The sequence below is a fragment of the Petaurus breviceps genome, unplaced genomic scaffold (genome assembly GCF_028583685.1).
Source record: "Petaurus breviceps papuanus isolate PSGF00001 unplaced genomic scaffold, PetGlider_PUasm1.0 180, whole genome shotgun sequence".
Classification (NCBI taxonomy): Eukaryota; Metazoa; Chordata; class Mammalia; order Diprotodontia; family Petauridae; genus Petaurus; species Petaurus breviceps.
Window position 1 is genome coordinate 4,092,392 of NW_027185782.1, and position 12,289 is coordinate 4,104,680.

The 12,289-nt window shown below is 41.7% G+C and overlaps 1 protein-coding gene across 5 annotated transcripts in view; it reads left to right on the forward strand.

Moving 5' to 3' along the window:
- Positions 1 to 12,289, forward strand: part of PIP5K1C (phosphatidylinositol-4-phosphate 5-kinase type 1 gamma) — a 145,971-nt gene that overhangs the window by 121,083 nt on the left and 12,599 nt on the right. For all 5 annotated transcript variants that reach the window (XR_011168117.1, XM_069086870.1, XM_069086869.1 and 2 more), the window contains exons 12-15: positions 3,035 to 3,196; positions 7,488 to 7,626; positions 7,862 to 7,894; positions 10,835 to 10,939. Coding sequence is in view for 4 of the 5 variants with exons in the window: in XM_069086870.1 (XP_068942971.1) it covers positions 3,035 to 3,196; positions 7,488 to 7,626; positions 7,862 to 7,894; positions 10,835 to 10,939 (439 nt within the window). In the remaining variant the exon portion in view is untranslated. The remainder of the gene's footprint in view (positions 1 to 3,034; positions 3,197 to 7,487; positions 7,627 to 7,861; positions 7,895 to 10,834; positions 10,940 to 12,289) is intronic.

The window sequence follows — 12,289 nt, forward strand, 5'->3', positions numbered from 1 at the left end:
TGCACAGTTTTGTAGCCTTTTGGGCACAATTCCAAATTGCTCTTCAGAGTGGTTGGGTCAATTCACAATTCCACCAACAATGCATTAGTGTTCCAGTTGTCCCACATCTTCTCCAATATTTATCATTTTCTTTTTCTTCCATATTATCCAATCTTATAGGTGTGATGGGGTACCTCAGGGTTGTTTTGATTTGAATGTCTCTAATTAATAGTGATTTAGAGCATTTTTCATATGACTATAGATAGCTTTAATTTCTTCACCCGAAAACTACCTGTTCATATCCTTTTCCCATTTACTAGTTACCTCCACAACATTTTTTTCCATCCATCCCCTCTGTCTGTTTCCTCAATTGTTAAATGGGATAATAACAGCATCTGCCTGGTGGGGTTGTTGTGAAAATCAGATGAGATAATATTTGTAAAAAGTGCCTAGCATGGTGCCTGGTAGGTACTATAGTGATGCTTATTCCCCTCCTTCCTCCCCACATAGCAGCTACCCTAGTTCTAGTTCACATCTTCATTTCCTCTTGAATAGACTACTTCGATAGCTTCCTAATTAATCTGATTCTGGTCTCTCCCTTCTCTAATTAATTTTCCATATAGCTGCCAAAATAATCTTCCTGTTCAAGAATCTTATTGTGGGGCAGCTAGGTGGTGCAGTGAATAGAACACTGGCCCTTGGAGTCAGGAGGACCTGAGTTCAAATCCGGCCTCAGACACTTAACACAAAAATTAGCTGTGTGACCTTGGGCAAGTCACTTAACCCTAATTGCCCTACCTTCCCCCCTCCAAAAAGAAAAAAAAAAGAATCTTATTGCCTCCCTATTTCTTTTAGGATAAAATATAAACTTCTCCACTTTAGTGCTCAAATCTCTCTACTCCCTGTCTCTAGTCTACCTTTGCAGGGTGATTTCCCATTACTTACCTTCATGCATACATTCCTACCAAGCTGTTTGTTCCTTGACTGTTCCATCTCCCACAGACGCTGTACCTAGGGCACTCTCTCTCTTCATGGCTGCCTCTTAGAATCCTTCCCTTCCCTGAAGTCCTCCATTCAGGAGCTACCTTCTCCAAGAAGCTTTTCTTGATTCTCCCTCATTGTTAGTATTCTCTTTCTCCACAAGAAAGTATTAGTTGGCATTAGTTAGTAATATCTTCCTTTAGTTAGTGTTAGTGTTCTCTTCCTCCACACACACAACAATTGTTCCTAATTCTCTAACTCTTCTTGCCTTTTTCTGGGTATTTATAATATCCCCCCTCCCTCAGTAGAATTATACTTTTTTTGTCTTTGTAACCTCAGAACTAGCACATACAGACTTCAGGACCTCCCTATATGAATTTCACATAGTGGGTGCTTAATAAATACTTACTGAGTGAATGTCAGAAGAGCGCTGTTGTAGAAATCAAAATATGGGCAGAAGTTCCATTTCTGCCACTGACTATATGATCTTGAACAAGTCACTTAACATTTCTGACCTTCAGTTCTTTTTTTTTTTTTAAAGCATTTGGGGTTAAGTAATTTGCTCAAGGCTACATGGCCAGTTTTTTTGTGTGGGTGTTAAGTATCTGAGGCCGGAACCGATCCTGGGTCTCCCGACTCTGGGGCCAGCACTCTTACTCACTGCGCCATCTAGCCACCCCTGAGCCTCAGTTCTAACATCTGTAAAATTAGGAAGGCATCTCTTAAGATTCTAGAGGGGAAAACTTCTCCTTCAGTCAACATTTATTAAGCACCTACTGTGTACTAGAAACAATGCTAATCTCTGGGGACACAAGGACAAAAATTAAAAGCAATCCCTGACCTCAAGGGGTTTACACTCTACTGAGTCTTACAATATTTACACCAATGGGCATATATTAGGCAGAGGCAAATTTCAGCTTAAAAAGTCACCTTCCTAACAATTAGAGCTATACAAGAGTAAAGCAGGCTATCTTTTAAAGTTAATGAGTACCCTGTTAATAGAGGTCTTCAGGCAGAAGTTCCATGACTACTTATTGTGTGTGTTATACAAGGGATTCATATTTCAGCTATGGATTGAATTAAATGACTCCCAAGGTCCCTTCCAACTCTGAGACTTGTGACTAGATATATCTTTATATGTGTATATGTATAAATGTGCATACATATAAAAACACACAAAAAATGATGGCTAACAATACAAGTCTCTAGATACTAATTGCCAAATAAATGAAGCAGATAAGGGTTACAAGAGTTTAGAGAAAAAAGAAACAGGAACAGATTAAGAATATGGGGTGCTATTGAGGCACATCACTCTTAAAGTTACAAGAGGGGATCCCTACAATATGTTAAAATATCAATATATAAAGTAGCACCAAATACATGTCTCACAATTGAATTGATTTTAAAATATGTGTAGCTTTTTTTGTTCTATTAAAAGAAATCTGTAATTGTAAAAATGGAGCTTGGGAGTCTCTCTAACTTGGAGGCCCTGGTGCAGCCTCTCCTCTTGCTACCACATAAATTGTCCCTGGAGCATTAACATGAGTAAGTTGATCATAGGAGGTTTAATGGAGAAGAAAGGGACACGAACTGGATATTGGTGGATAGGGAAGAAATAAATTATAATAATTCACATTTACATATGAATTAAGATTTACAAAGTTCTTCCCTTCTCATGGCCCTGTGAAGCAAATAGTGAAAATATTATTAATCTTATTTTACAGATTAGGAAACTGAGGCTCAGAGAGGTAAAATTACTTTGTTGAGGCCACTCAGTTAGAAGTTGGATTTAAACCTGTCTTTTAATTCCAAGACCATTACTTTGCTGCTTTTCTCAGATAAGGGAATTATGAGAGCAGACATTCTCAGGTTAGGTAAATGGTATTAAAATTGAAAAGCATGGTGGGGAGTGTTAAGGAAACCAACTTGACTATAGCACAGTTCACATTGAAAGAGAAGAGCAAGAGAGAAGTTGGGAAAGATGATTTGGGTTTGGTTTTTAAAAAGAAGATGTTTTATTAGGCTTAGTATCTTTTCTTTTCTTCCTGTCCTGCCACATCTTTCTCCAATCCAGCTCTGAAATCATCACCATCAAAGAAGGGCAGAACCACTTTGCTGTCAGTCAAGCCTTCTGGACCAACAGCTGCCTTCTCTGCCAGCCAGATTCCTAGTGAGAGGGAGGAAACTCATTATGACCTACGAGGAGCCCGGAGTTACCCTACATTGGAGGACGAAGGTATGATCATCTTTTCCTGGCCTACAGAGATAATCAAACCACAGAATTACTCTCTTCCAGAACTCTCCCCTGGACCAGTCCAGCTGGATCAAGTGAAACTAGGAGAGATTCAGCAGTATGCACAACCTTACCCAGATCTGGCCAAAGAATCACAGAGTCTGACAGATGGTAGGGACCTCAGCAGCCTAGTCCAAACCATATAGGAAAATCCCCAGTAAGACACACCTGAGAAGTGGTCATCTGGCCGCTGCTTGAAGAGTTCCAAGGAGGGGAGCTTACTTACCTCCAAAGTCAGCCCAGTCTACTTTGGGACAGCTCCAAAAGTCTCGAGAGAAGAACTGGTTCCCCTGGTACTTATTCGTCCTTTATTAAGCACCACCCATGTGCAAGGCACATGTGACCATGTGCTGGGAACCCAAAGGTGAAATGAGGTGATTCTTGCCCACATTCAGACTGCTCCAGGCTAGTTGAGGGAAGGGAATTAGTATATAGTAAAAAGGAACAAAGGAAGGATCTGTGTTAAGGTCCAGAAGCCTGGGGACAAGACAAACAACTTGCATTTCTGTAAGGGTCATTATGTGCTTTCTCCATAGCAGCCCTTCCAGATAGGTGATAGCTTTTTTTTTTTTAAAGCAACCGGGGTTAAGTAACTTGCTCAAGGTTACACGGCCAGTTATTTCTGGGTGTGGTGCTAAGTATCTGAGCCCGGATTTGATCCCCAGGTCATCCTGACACTGGAGCCGGTGCTCTTACTCGCTGAGCCACCTGGCTGCCCCTAGGTGATATCTTTTAAAAGCACTTTTTGAAAGTAATGTATTTTCATTTTACAGTGGTAGGAACTAAAGCTTGGCAGGAGTTTAAGAGACTTGCCCAAGGTCACACAGCTTCGGGAGTGAGGGACAGGTGTCTCTTAACTCCAAGTCCAGTTCTCATCCTACTGTACCATGCTGAAGAGAGTGATCTCTTTCATTTGGAGGGCTCCCAGGAAGGGTTCATGAAGGAGGTAGCACCTGAGTTGGGCCTTAAAAGAAGGAAGGAATTTCAACAAGTAGAGATGGGGAGGATAAATAATTCATTTCAGGCACACACAAAGAGATGGGAGAGAGCAGAGTGAGAACAGAGAATGATACATAGTCCAGTTTTTCTAGAACATTGGGTACCTAAAGAGAGAGCGTTGTGAGAAAGCTAGAAAGAGTCCACAGCCCAACTGTGGAGGGTCTTCAGTGCCCTGATCAGAAGTTTTACAGGATAAAGTGTGCTTTATTCTAAATACACTGCAGGAAGCCACAAAAGGTTTGAGAATAGAGGAGTGAAATAATAATAGCAGGATATTGGGAAAGTTAGTCAAGTAATCATGTGAACAGTGAATTAGGGGAGAAATTAGAAGCAGGGAGACAAGTTAGGAAGCTACTCCATTATTACAGGTGAGAAGTGATTACGAGTAGGAATGGGAAAGGGGGGGTGGCAGAGGAGGAGACTCATTAAATATAGAGGAAATAGAATTGGCAAGACTTTGATAGATCATTGGACGTGTGGACGTGGTACGTGAGGATGAGAAGTCAGAAGGGACTTTAAGGTGTCAAGCGTATGTTATTGAAAAAATAATGTCATCTAAAAAATTGGAGAAGTTGAGGGAGGAAAGCAAGTTTAGGAGGGAAGACTAAGTTGAGTTTTGGTCCTGTTGTGTTGGAAGTGTTCAACAGACAGACTAGAATGTCAGATTCCCTCTCAAGGAAGAAACTGGGGACTCACAGTACAGATTTGGGAGTCATCTGCATTAAAGTTATAATGCAGCCAAGATGAGATGACCAGTAGAGAAGAGAGAAATAAAAAGGCCAGAGGCACAGACTTGAGGAACACCCTCAGTTACTGCGCAAGAGGAAAATAAACAGCATGGCATAGTAGAGAGAACACTGGAATTGAGGCCACAAGTCTTGGGTTCAAAACCTAGATTTGGCACTTACTGCTTGTATGACCTTGGGCAGAATACTTAACCTCTTTTGGTATCAGATTCCTCATTTTCCTAGGGGGCTAGACTACAATCTAGAATTAGTAGAAGGTATTAGAAAGTATTGTCATCTTTCCCTGGCCTAGACCAATAATCGAACCACAGAAATACTCTCTTCCAGAACCCTCCACTGGACCGGTCCAGCTGGATCACGTGAAAGTAGGAGAAATTCATCAGTTTACACAACCTTACCCAGATCTGGCCAAAGAATCACAGAGTCTGACAGATGGTAGGGACCTCAGCAGCCTAGTCCAGCCCATATAGGAAAATCCCCAGTAGAACATACCTGAGAGGGGGAAGAAAAAAGAACATACCTGAGAAGTGGTCATCTGGCCTCTGCTTGAAGAGCTCTAAGGAGGCAAAGATCTCCAAAGGCTGCCCAGTCTACTCTGGGACAGCTCCAAAAGTCCCTAAAGAAAAATGGGTTCCCCTGGTACTTATTCTTCATTTAATGAAGGTGCCTTCTAACAAGTAATCTTAGGAGCCAGCCAAAGAAATGGCAGCTGAGTCAAGTCCCAAAAGAAGCAGCTTCAAATTCTGCGGACTGGGAAGAGATTTTGTATTTGGTAATAAGTTCATTAAGCACCATGGAAGAAAAAATAGATGCAGTGTTAGGGTAGAGTCTGGTACCAGACTGCAAAAGAATGGAGTAGTGTGGCTGGTGGTAAGGAAATGGAAACAAGCAGAGACAATCCTTGTAGAAACTTAGCAGTGAGTAAAGAAAGGACAGATCTTGACAGAGTCAAGAGGTCTGGTTTTTTCCATGGTTTTTGGTGTAACAACAGTCACTTTGTTACAAATAGTGATGAGTACAAACCGTTCAGGCAAGTAATCACAGACCTTGATCAGGTCGCTGTAGTACTCAACTTTGTCCTAGTCAGACATCATAGTTATTATCTTCCTGAAATTAAGACTTCCTTCAGGAAGTTTCCATCTGTTGTCACGAATCAGTTTTCCTTTAGTTCATGGAAATGTTTCCTTGGCTCTTTGAAAGTCTGTAGTTAAATGTGGGAATTTGTATTGCTTGACTCTGAGTATCTCTGACAACAGTTTTGTTTTTCTTTTTCTTTTTTCTTCTGGGGGGGGGGAGGTGAGGTGAGCAGAAAAGGAAACAGATTTTAATTGAAAATAAAATTTTATTTAAAAAAAGGGAATCTTAGGGAAATTTCTTTATTTTAATAAATGAGAGACTTAGGGAGGTTTTCAGACTGACCAAAAGGAGCCAGAAGAGAAGACTTAGGAACCCAGGGGGATCAGATAATTAATAGAACAAGGTTCTGTGAGAGGGACTGGATCAGTGGCACCAAGGAAGGGAGGCAGAGGGACCTACCTCATCCTCTCAGACTGGGAAGAAGGATATCTGGGGACATATCTCAGGGTGGCTAACCTAGGATGGCCTCAGTGTTCTTGGGAAAGCAGATTGAAAGTGAGAAGACAGTGAATTGAAGACCTTGTAAAAAGGTTTGTGGAGTACAGCCTTTGTGGAGAATGTGATATAGTCGGTGAGAGATGAATTTTTAAATTGCCATCTAGCGGTATGAGCCCAATTAAGATATAATAGGAAAAAGAGAGGAAGTCAGTAAGGATAAAAGATCACTAAGCTACCACGAGAGCTCCATTGAGATTATGTACCACAAATTTATAGTAAGTAAAACTGTTGTGACGGTCCAGTGATGCTTAGCAGAATGAGAGCAGTAAAGAAATAAAATGATGGAGGTTGTACCTTTAGGGAAAAGAGCGTCTAGACTGAGGGATAGAGAATCCTTCATATCGCAAACGGTGGGGTCAGGGCGGTGCAAGGATTATATAAGGCAATGTCATCTAAGTGTCAAATGAGCAGTGCAAAGAGTAATCTAGGAGAGGAAGGGGCAGAGGTGGAGGCCAGGGGTCAGGGAGGATTCCGTGGAAGGGATTGGAATTGAGCTGTACCTTGAAAGGTAGATAACATGCTGATAGCCACAGTGAAGGGAGGGATAAATTACACGGGGAGAACAATGTGAACAAAGTCAGGAAATCACAGCTATAGCTGGAGGATGTGACTATAGTGATTTGCCTAGAGCGGAGAGCACATGTAGAGGAGCAGTGGGAGATGACACTAATGGAGGCCACACTGTGAGAAGCCTTGAATGACTGGCTCTCAAGGGAGGGGGGGTGTGGGTGTTTGGGGGAGGGAGAATTGCTGAGAAATTTTGGAAATGCATTCTTGACAACCTTGATGGTACCTTAGGAGAAAAGACAGAGAGAGGCTTGTTGGATAGTGACTTCCTTTCCTGCTCCCTGCAGGCAGACCTGATCTGCTGCCCTGTACTCCCCCGTCATTTGAAGAAGCAACTACAGCCTCCATAGCTACAACCTTGTCATCTACATCCCTCTCCATCCCTGAGCGATCTCCTTCTGAGACCTCTGAGCATCCCCGATACAGGTAAGAGCAGCTTACTAAAATAGCCCATGAGATGGCCGGCTGCCCTAAGAGCTCTGGCCAAAGACAGAGCATGGAGGATCCATGCTATTCCTCCATGTAGTCAAACCCAGAGCACACAGATCATTTATTGAACTCTCTTCGGGGGCAAACAAGCAATTATCCACTCTGAGAGCTAGGGTGGGAAACTAGAAAACTTGTGGGCCAGATGAATAGATTTGTGGATCTGTCTTCACAGGCGCCGCACACACTCCTCTGGACATGATACCCGGTAAGATCCCCGGTCACCCTTGGAACAAATGCCTTAGATGTCGGGGCTTGAATGTTGACTTCTCCATAAGGGTTGGGAATGATGGTTCTAAGCAGTCTTAGTCAATTTATCTGCCCCAGGTTTACCTGACACCCACTTGTCATGTGACCTTTCTCTGGGGTGGGAAAATTTTCTTTTTAGGACCCAAGACTCACATAATTTCAAAGCTGGCAGGGACCACAGTGGCCATCTAGTCCAACTTATACCTAAACAGGAATACCCTCTTCAGCAGTTCTAGCAAGTGTCCTCCAGCCCTTGCTTGAAGATCTCCAGTGATGAGAAATCTGCTGCCTCAGTGGAGGCAGACCATCACACCTCTGGATAAAAAAAAGTATTACTTCTCACCAAGCTTAAATTTGATTCTTTACAACTTGTACTTGTTGTTTCTAGTTCTGCCTACGGGGACCAGATAGAACAAGACTCTCCCAAACGGTTGCCCATCAGATACTTGAAGACAGCTCTTGTTTCCCTCTAAGTCTGCTTTTCTTCAACTAATCATTCTCAGTTTCCTCAGTTAATCCTTGTGCAGCATGTACTTGAGGGTATTAGGCATCCTAAGTGCCCTTCTCTGGACCCTTTCCAGGTTATCAGCAGTGTCCTTCCTAAAATATGACATCCAGAACAGAACACAATACTTCTTCTGTAGTGTGACAGGAGTAGAAGCAGTGGGACTGTCACCTTATCATTCCTGGGTGTTCAGCTTCTTGTAACACAGCCCAAGATCACATTAGCTTTTTTGGCTGCCATATTACGCTATTGACTCATAGAAACTTGGTAGCCCACCAGGACTCCCAGTTATTTTTCAGATGACCTGCTGTCTAATCATCCTTCTCTCATCTTGCACTTGGAGAATACATCTTGAATCCAAGCTTTTACATTTATCCATACTACAAAATTTCACCTAACAGACCTTGATTCAGCCCAGTGTTCTAGATTTTTTAAGATCTCTTCAAATCCTAACTTTGTTATCTAGTGTGTTAGTTATCCATGCCATCTTGTTGTCCTCTGTAAATTTGAAAAGCATGTCATCTATATCTTCATCTAAGTTACTAATGAAAATGTTCATGAGTGCCTGGCCAAGCCCAGATCCCTGGGGCATTCCAATGGAGACCCTGCAAGTTGACATCAAACCATGAATGGCTACTCTTTAGGCCCAGCCATTGGACAATTTCCAAATCCTTCTATCATCTAGCTCACATCTCAATATTTTCTACAAGAATGGTACAAGAAACTTGTATCAAATCCTTTGCTAAAATCTAGACAAACCAAACCAGTCTCAGCAAAAGGAAATTCAGTTGGCCAAGCATGACCAATCCTTGATGAAGCTCCTTTTGATCCCTACTTCATTTTCTGCATGTTCAGGAACTATTCTAGAATTTTCCCAAGAATCCAAGTCTAGCTCATTGACCTGTAATTTGCAGACTCCATTTTCTTCCCTTTTTTAAAAGTTGAAATATTTGCCTTTCTCCCATCCTACATTGTTTTCCAAGGTTATGGACAAGAGCTCAGCAATCTGCCTCACTGCTAGTTATCTTAGTGCCTGAGCATTGTTGTCTTGTGTCTGTCTTGAGCTCAGCCAGGACAGGTAGGTGGTGTCTTATTATCTACTTATTCATCTTGGGTATTAATTCCCCATGAAGTCCTATTCATTCCATCATTTCCAGACCAAAGATCTTTCTTTGCAGAAAAAATCGAAGAAAGCTAAGAATTGAGTAGCTCTCCCTTCTGTGCATCCCTAGTTAGCCCATCAGCCATTCCAGGCAGCAGGCCTGTCTCTTTCTTGACCACCATTGTATCCCCAACAGAGCTTAAAAAACAAAAAATCTAATCCTTTTGCATCCTTAGCTTTCCTTTCCAGCCTCAGTTCATCCCAGGCTTTGGCATTACTGATTTATTCCTTACCAAACTGTGCCACACTTTTCTGTTCAGCTACTCTTATTGCCTTGTTGTCCGTGTGTTTTTAACATTTAAATTGGTTACTGAATTCCCTGTGTGCCCACATCACACTCCTGTAGCAAATGTAGCTATTCCAAGTGTTTTCCCATCTCTGTGGTCTGTGTTCTAACATCTGTGTTCCAACATTTGAATTGCATGGGTCCTGGTAGAAAGGCCACCGTGTTATAAATCTTAAAGATGAGCTCCATTCTAGCTTCTCTTAGGAGTCATGGATTGCTTTGTCATTCATTCATCTGCCTCAGCCCTGTTCCAGTCCATTTTTATTCACTGCCTATGCCACCTAGTGGAATAATAAATTAATATAACAAGTTTGGGAACTCACATAGGAAGCAGGAATTCCTATGTCATCCTAAATTTTCTTTGTCCAAGCTTCAGAAGTTTATTCTCATTTGGAGATTTGCTCACCTTATCACCACTGTTCATGATTTTATAGATTTCCAGCCATGTCCATTAGCCTTCATCCTTCCAGACTAAAGAACTCTATTTTACATTTTTCTTATATAACCTCCTGCCTTCTTATTTTTCTAGTTCCAGTCTAACCTTTTGGACATACAATGACTTGTGTCCTAAGGCTCTCCCTTCAGGAACTAACTAGATCTTTTCAGTGCACTATTATAAAATTCAGCTTGTTAGTCTAGGACAGCCTACCTTCTGAGAGAGCCTCTGTGACCCATTCAGTCATGTGCACTTTCACTTCAAGGCAGACTCCTCCATTAGCTGGGAAGAAAGGTTTTTCACTTCTCTTATGGGGTAGACCATAGGTCCAGCTATTGTCCAAGAAGGCTCTGAAGACCATTGAACACACTGCAAGGGAGGGGGAGGGGCTCATAGAGAGGGTGTATGTACCTGGAGGAAAGAGGGTAAGTGGTCCTCTTCACCAGGTTTTGTTTATGGGCACCTACATGGGAGAAAACCGGTAAATTTGGTCTCCCACTGGCCTTCCAGATCCCATGATGAGGTCCATGTGGAAGAGGATCTCCAGCAGATCACCGTTGAAGTTGAACCAAAATGTAGCGTTGATGTCATGGCTCCCAAAGAAGAGGCCACAGGGTAAATATTGTGTTACTAACAGGGAGCTGGTAGGAAACCTTTATCTGTGCCCCTTGAAACATGCATGGTGTTAGTCACTGTGGGTACCAGAGACCTCCCCAGTCCTATCATCCTCACTAACTGCATCCCAGACAGAACTCTCCCTCAAGGACCCAAAGGATTCAGCATCCAGAGCAGAGTTCTTTCTAAAGATGGAGCAAACTATAATTGCCCACTGCAGTGTTGTCAGTTTTATGACTAACAACTGAAGTTTTCCTTCAGGACAGCTTGGGTTAGATTCGGTTATAGACTGATTCTATTCATTTGTTGTTTAGTCGTTTTCAGTAGGGTCTGATTCTTCATGACCCCATGTGGGGTTTTCTTGGCAAAGATACTAGAGTGGTTTGCCATTTCCTTCTCCAGTTTTATAGATAAGGAAACTGAGGCAGACAAGGTTAAGGGACTTGCCCAGGGTCACACAGCTAATAAGTGTCTGGGGCCAGATTTGAACTCTGGTTTTCCTGACTCCAGGCCTGGCACTCTTATCTACTGTGCCACCTAGCTGCCCTAACTCTTTTCACACTGAGCATTATATCAGGAAAAAGCCTGCATAGTATAATGTGAAAGAGGCAGACTTTAAATCAAAAAAACAAGTCCAAGCTTGATTACCAACCATATGTGATCATAGGTGTGTCAGTTCATCTCTCTGGCCATCTGTTTTCAGATCTGTAAAATATTCACCCCTTATCCCATAGATATTTTGTGAGAAAAGTACTTTGCAAACCATAAAGCACTACATGAATACGAGTTATTATTACTATTCATTGGCAACCTTTACTAGAGTCATTCTCAAAGTAGGGTTTGTAGACCTCTGGGGATCTCTGAGATTCAGGGAGTCCACAAGGTCAAAACTATTTTCATAATTACACTAAGACATTATTTGCCTCTTACCTATTTATACGAAGCCAACCTTTCTTCATATGCTTCAACCAGAGTTATAGATCACAACAGACTGAATGCAGAAGCAGATATAAGAATCCATCTGTCTGTCTGCTATTAAGCCAGACATTAAAGAGATTTGTTAAAAATATGTAAAACCATGTCAGTCTTCTCACTAGGCTTTTTTGTTCATTTTAGAAAATAAAGCTATTTCATAAAAATTTTATTTATGTAAAAAATAATGGGTTAATTATTTTTGTTTTATGTGAGTGAATAAATATTTTTAAAAATTTATCCATTTTAATTTCCAATGGTAAATGACAACAAATACAACCCGCTTAAATGAAAGCTCTGTGAGATCCTTAATAATTTTTAAGAGCATAAAGGAGTCCTGAGAACAGAAAGTTTGAGAATTTCTGCTTTAACCTAATG